The sequence below is a fragment of the Lipotes vexillifer genome, unplaced genomic scaffold (genome assembly GCF_000442215.2).
Source record: "Lipotes vexillifer unplaced genomic scaffold, Lipotes_vexillifer_v1.1 scaffold1048, whole genome shotgun sequence".
In the NCBI taxonomy this organism is placed as follows: domain Eukaryota; kingdom Metazoa; phylum Chordata; class Mammalia; order Artiodactyla; family Lipotidae; genus Lipotes; species Lipotes vexillifer.
In genome coordinates, this window is record NW_006785351.1 from 2,451,349 (window position 1) to 2,457,190 (window position 5,842).

Below are 5,842 nucleotides of genomic sequence, written 5' to 3' on the forward strand. Positions count from 1 at the left end.
GGGAAAGAAGCAAACAACTGCTTATAATGATTCAAAACAAATTTAAATTTAGTCAATGCTTTTTAATAAAATAAAAGTAAGAAAGGAGAGGAATTAAATGGATTAGACCAGATAATCTCAAACTTTCTGTTCATTATGACCCTAAGGCCAAAAGAAACATCTATCAGTTCCTTTATTAAGTAGTTAAATCCAAATAACTGAATGAGTACTTATGTCCTAATAACTTAGTAGCCCTTTGAAAAAGTAATACATACAAATTGAAAGAAAAATACTATTTTTTTTTTTTTTTTTTTTTTTTTTTTTTGCGGTACGCGGGCCTCTCACTGCTGTGGCCTCTCCCATTGCGGAGCACAGGCTCCGGACGCACAGGCTCAGCAGCCATGGCTCACGGGCCCAGCCGCTCCACAGCATGTGGGATCTTCCCGGACCAGGGCACGAACCCTTGTCCCCTGCATCGGCAGGCGGACTCTCAACCACTGCGCCACCAGGGAAGCCTGAAAAATACTATTTTTATTTTACTCTTAAACAGCCACAACTACTTCCAAATTGGATGTGTGTACTGCAAAAACTGGGCACTGCACAAATTCACACATCTTATCATCACTGAACACAGACAATTCTTATTTCTTGTTGCATGATGATTTTCGCATAGCACTTGCTTTTTATCATGGCAAAAGCCAAAAACCCATGTTCACAAAGATACGAAAGGAAGGTAACATGAGTTCATGTTGAAACTGTGAACTACCTTGAGCTAGAAAAGTTCAAGCAGTGTATGACAGATGCTGAATGCTGTTTCCCTTTAAAATTTAAAATAACCTGAAGCACCCTTGAGGGTTTGCTGCAGTATCCAGGGCGCCTCAGCACACAGTTTGGAAACATCAGGTTTAGACACAGAAAAATCTTAAAAACTTCTAGTCAACAAGATAGCATATACCTTTGACAACATCAATAAACAATCATGGTTTGACTTGGACAACAGAAGTATATATCTGTTATAAGGTGCACAAATGGACACAGCGATATACCCCATTTCTTTAGTAATTGAAAGCAATGTGATCTTAGCTCCTCCACATCTACAAAAAAACTTTAAAAAAGTTTAAGGTGTCCAACAACAGATACCGTTTTTTGACGAAACTCTTGATTCAGCGACTGCTGCAGCTCCTGAATATCATCTGAAAGCTGCTTGAACTCTGCTTGCTCTTCAACTGGAACAGAACTGAACACAGCAAAATAAATTAAAATAACATATATCAAGTTCTTAACCTTGAAAGGCCAAAAACAGTTTCTGCCCTCCAATAACTTAAATGAAAAAAACTATCTGCTTTCATGTTTATGAGTTCTCATTCTTCCAAATGACAGTAATTTAAAATCCATGACCTGGCTGGCCTCTACTACAAAGAGAAAATAAAAATCAGATGAGCTCCTTCAACTTCCTGCCACCAAATCTCTGTGTGGACCCATCTGCATACATACCTACCCTTTCTAACTCCACTCCTAATTTTAGTGCTGATTCCTCCACCTCTGCTCTGGCTCTCATTTTCTCACATCTCTCTCCTGTATCACCCATTTCTTTTGCTCTACTAATTCTTTCTAATAGCACTTATGCATGTTTCAGTCTCTTCCATATGAATGTTCTCAAATTTAGTTTTTAAAACATTGTATAGAATTGTTACTTTAATTTTCATTTCCTTGACTGCTATTGAGTTTAACGATCTTTACACATTTTTAATTAGCTATTTGTAGTTAATCCTCTGTAAATTCCCTGTTTATAGCCTTTGCCCATTTTTCCATTATCTTTTTTCCTATCAGTTTGTAGGAGTTCTTTGTATATTAAGAATATTACATGGCCTTTGTTATTAGAGATAGTAAGGCTTTGCTGCATATGTTGCAAATATTCTCTTCCAGTTTGTCATTTCTCTTTTGACTTGGTTTATGGTGAATTTACCATGATAAATTTTAATATCTGCCTCCTACTCCCAGTCTTTTCAGCTTGCTGCTGTCTCTAAAGGCAATTTATGCCAGGGCAGGCTAAAAAAGAGCTTTCACCTGAAACAGAAAAATCCAAAGACATCAACATATTAGAAGGGATAAAAAAATCCTTTTGTTCAAAATCAATACATATAAAGCCAAGAAATCATAACCCTTGAATGATTCCTTCTCCTATCTGACCTTTGAGTCAAAAAACAAAACAAAACAAAACAGCAAACCTCTGTGGAAGGAATAAAACTTTTAACAGAATTAACTGATCTGAAGGAAAAAAGAGAATCCTGTCAGTTACTGATCACCTACTAAGATAAATACCACTAGATATAATTTAGGAGAGTAAGTTAATGGCTTTAAACATGTCTGGTTGATGCATTAACAACAAAAAAGAAGTAAAAGAGTAAATTATGCACTAAAAGTTAGAAGAAAAGCTAGTTTTTCTTTTTCAAAAAAGGTAAACTTAAACACTCTGCTATTTAATAAGGAACATAAAAGAGATGAAGTAGACTGTAGACTGTAAAATACTACTTACATTCATTTTGCATTTTGAAATTGCACTTATTTTATTTGTAAATCTCCTACTTACTCAAGTCTCTCCAATTTCATTATTGCCTCCTGGTGTGCAGTATTTAACTGCTGCATTTTGTCCACAGAAGATTTCTATTAAAGCAATTTTAACAATTTCATATTAGTGTTTTTCAACATAATCAGAGACATGTTTAAAAAAATATCTACCGGTACTGGCTACAAAATGCTTCCCCACTCTACAACTTTCACCATGAGAAATAAGAAATTTAAGAAAGAATTAGGCATTTACGACAAGTGACTTAGGAATTCCTTTACTTATTCAACACACAAATGTTGAGTTCTTACTACAGTCAGCCCCTGTGCTAGGTACAAGGAATAATTCCCAAGAAGACTAACTTATAGTTCCTCAACTTAAGTAGTTCAGTCTCCTTGACAAGTCAGAAAAACGAATATAAAACTACAAAACAACTTGTCATAGAACTGATTATAATGACATCCTATCCAACCTGGGCAATGGCTGGGAAGGTGTATTGCAGAGGGTTCATAGAAATGATAGATGTCTGAGCCATGTCTTAAAAAAATGAAGTGAAATTAGCCAAACAAAACTGTGTGTTTGTATGTGTTGGCACATACATCTGTACACTTTGGAGAGTATGTGATGTTTAGGTGGTATAAGCTGAACATGATTTGTACAAGGAAATATTTATCAATGTAGCTCAGTCACTAAAGGCCTAATTCTCTGGTGTTACTCTGGTGCTTTTCTAAAAGTATGGTACCCTCAAACTGCGGACAGATGGGAACAAACCACACAGATGACCCATAATCTTTCCAAATTCCCTAAACTGTTGATGAAATGAGTTTCTATCCATTAAAGTGATTTACTTGAACTGAATCTTATAATGCAATGCCGAGTAAGCATGATAAATAGAACAAAACACCTAATTAGGCCATTATTTAGAAAGCAAATATAAACATCAAATATCTCAATTATTTAAAGAACACTACATTATCTGTTAAACTTCAAAGAAAAGGAATGGGTTATCACTATTCTCTTCCCTTACATTTCCTAATAAAGGAAAAGGAGTCTCAGATACAAAATTAAAACAAAAACCCCAGCTTCTCCCTAATGATACCAAATATAGAAGAAAACCTCATTCTGTGATCAGCTTACTAAAATCTGCAATTTCATATGAATATAATATTGATATGTAAATTTAATTCTAATGGCCATAAAACAATTAGGTATCTGTGACAACCATTTCAAAACAGATTAGTGGTGTACAAATGATGTTATTGATCTGGTATGTGACCCAAAAAATACACTTAGATCTTACATATTGCCAAAGAAACTCCATGTATGTCTCACGGCATGCTTCTCTGAAGTGAATAAAGTTGATAATGCCACTTAAAAACCGACTTGTCCGTTTTGCCTCTAAAATACAAAGAAAGACTCCTTAAATAAATCTTTGAAACAATATAATATAAAAGTGAAAATTTATCCTTTTTCCACCATATATTCCACTCATAGTTACAGAACAAAAATGTGTGTATGCTAATTAACCAAAGTGAAGAACTGCTCTAACTTGATGATCAGAATTACCTTAACCAAAAAAAAAAAAGCACTCTGACCATGAAAGAACAACAGAGACCAACCAGATTTACTATCCCATCTTAAACAACCAGAAAACCGGACAAAATATATAAAACAACAAATTTTAGACACTGAACAACAAGCAATATAGGACAGCAATCCACAAGAGAAGTAAATGAGATGAACCCTATTAATGAATGCACTAGCCCACCACTTAAGGGAATTTTCAGGCTGTACCTCAGGGAGGTAGAATATAAACAGAACTCATGGGTTTTGCTGAGTCATGAAGATAGAGTTTAGAGCTTGGAGAGACCAAAGCAACTATAATTTTTAGAGTCTGAAGAGGCCAAGGCAAGAATTTATAAAAACTCTATCTTGATTCAGCCTTTGAATTTATTCAGCCTATGAATATATTCTATAAATATATTCCATTTGTTCAGGAAGGTAGAGAAAAGCATTAGTATTATAAGGAGAGAAAGGGAAAACCTGAATCAAATTTTACAATTAAAAAATAAAATACCTGAAATGAAAAATGCACTAGATAGGATTAAGAGCAGATTAGACATACAGATGAAAGGATTAGTGAAACTGAGGACATAGTAATAAAAGCTATCTAAAATGAAGGCCAGAGAGAAAAAAAAGAATAGAGAACTTATGAACTGAGGGACAATATCAGGCAGCAAAACACATGTGTAATTGGAGTCCTACAAAAAGGAATGGCAGAAAAAACTTTTATAAAATAGCTAAATATTTTCCAAATTTTATAGAAACTATAAACATATCCAAGGAAGTGAGCAAATCTAAGTGGGGGTAAAAAAATAAAATAAAATCCCCAAAGGCACATTATAATCAAATTGCTGAAAACGTGTGATAAAGAGAAAGTCTTATTAGAAACACCCAGACAGGGACTTCCCTGGTGGCGCAGTGGTTAAGAATCCGCCTGCCAATGCCGGGGACACGGGTTTGAGGCCTAGTCCAGGAAGATCCCACATGCCGCGGAGCAACTAAGCCTGTGCGCCACAACTACTGAGCCTGCGAGCCACAACTACTGAGCCCGCGTGCTGCAACTACTGAAGCCTGCGCACCTAGAGCCTGTGCTCCACAACAAGAGAAGCCACCACAATGAGAATTCCACGCACCACAATGAAGAGTAGCCCCCGCTCGCTGCAACTTGAGAAAGCCCACGCACAGCAACAAGACCCAACGCAGCCAAAAATTAAATAAATAAATAAATTTATTTTTAAAAAAACAAACAGCCAGAAATGAGGAGAACCAAGAGAGAATAATTCCAGGTTGAGTAAGCATGTGGTTTAGATTATTAACTTTCATATAGAAACAGTTGATGATGCCTTGGACTCACATGACACAGGGAAATGGAACTGAGATCCCTACTAGATGTGGGACTCTAGAGAGGCTACATCCTTAGAGAAAAGGTAGATTAAGGAAAGAAAAATTTCTCATAACAATGCAGGGAAATGACAAAGTTACTAGTGGCTCAGCCTTGTCTCTAGTAAGGAAATAGTCTCCTCTGAGAATTCTAAACCTTGGGCCCATTGCCATATGGGTTTTTGGCTTAAATTAAACTATATATTTGATCCAAGAACTATCGAAATTAGGAATTAAGATAAAAAGTGGTCTTTAGCCAATGATAATCCTGGAATAACTTCCAAAAGCAAAAGATATCTCAGGAGGGATATGGCCTCAACCCCAGAAGCCAAAGAAGCACAGGACTATCCTGCT

General features: G+C 35.9%; 1 protein-coding gene across 2 annotated transcripts in view; it reads right to left on the reverse strand.

Annotated features, from left to right (window-relative positions):
• The window catches only part of NUF2 (NUF2 component of NDC80 kinetochore complex), a 30,452-nt gene that overhangs the window by 14,177 nt on the left and 10,433 nt on the right, over positions 1-5,842 (reverse strand). For both annotated transcript variants that reach the window (XM_007457401.1, XM_007457400.1), the window contains exons 6-8: positions 3,846-3,943; positions 2,570-2,643; positions 1,120-1,216 (exon numbers count right to left, since the gene is read on the reverse strand). In XM_007457401.1, the coding sequence (XP_007457463.1) occupies positions 1,120-1,216; positions 2,570-2,643; positions 3,846-3,943 (269 nt within the window). The remainder of the gene's footprint in view (positions 1-1,119; positions 1,217-2,569; positions 2,644-3,845; positions 3,944-5,842) is intronic.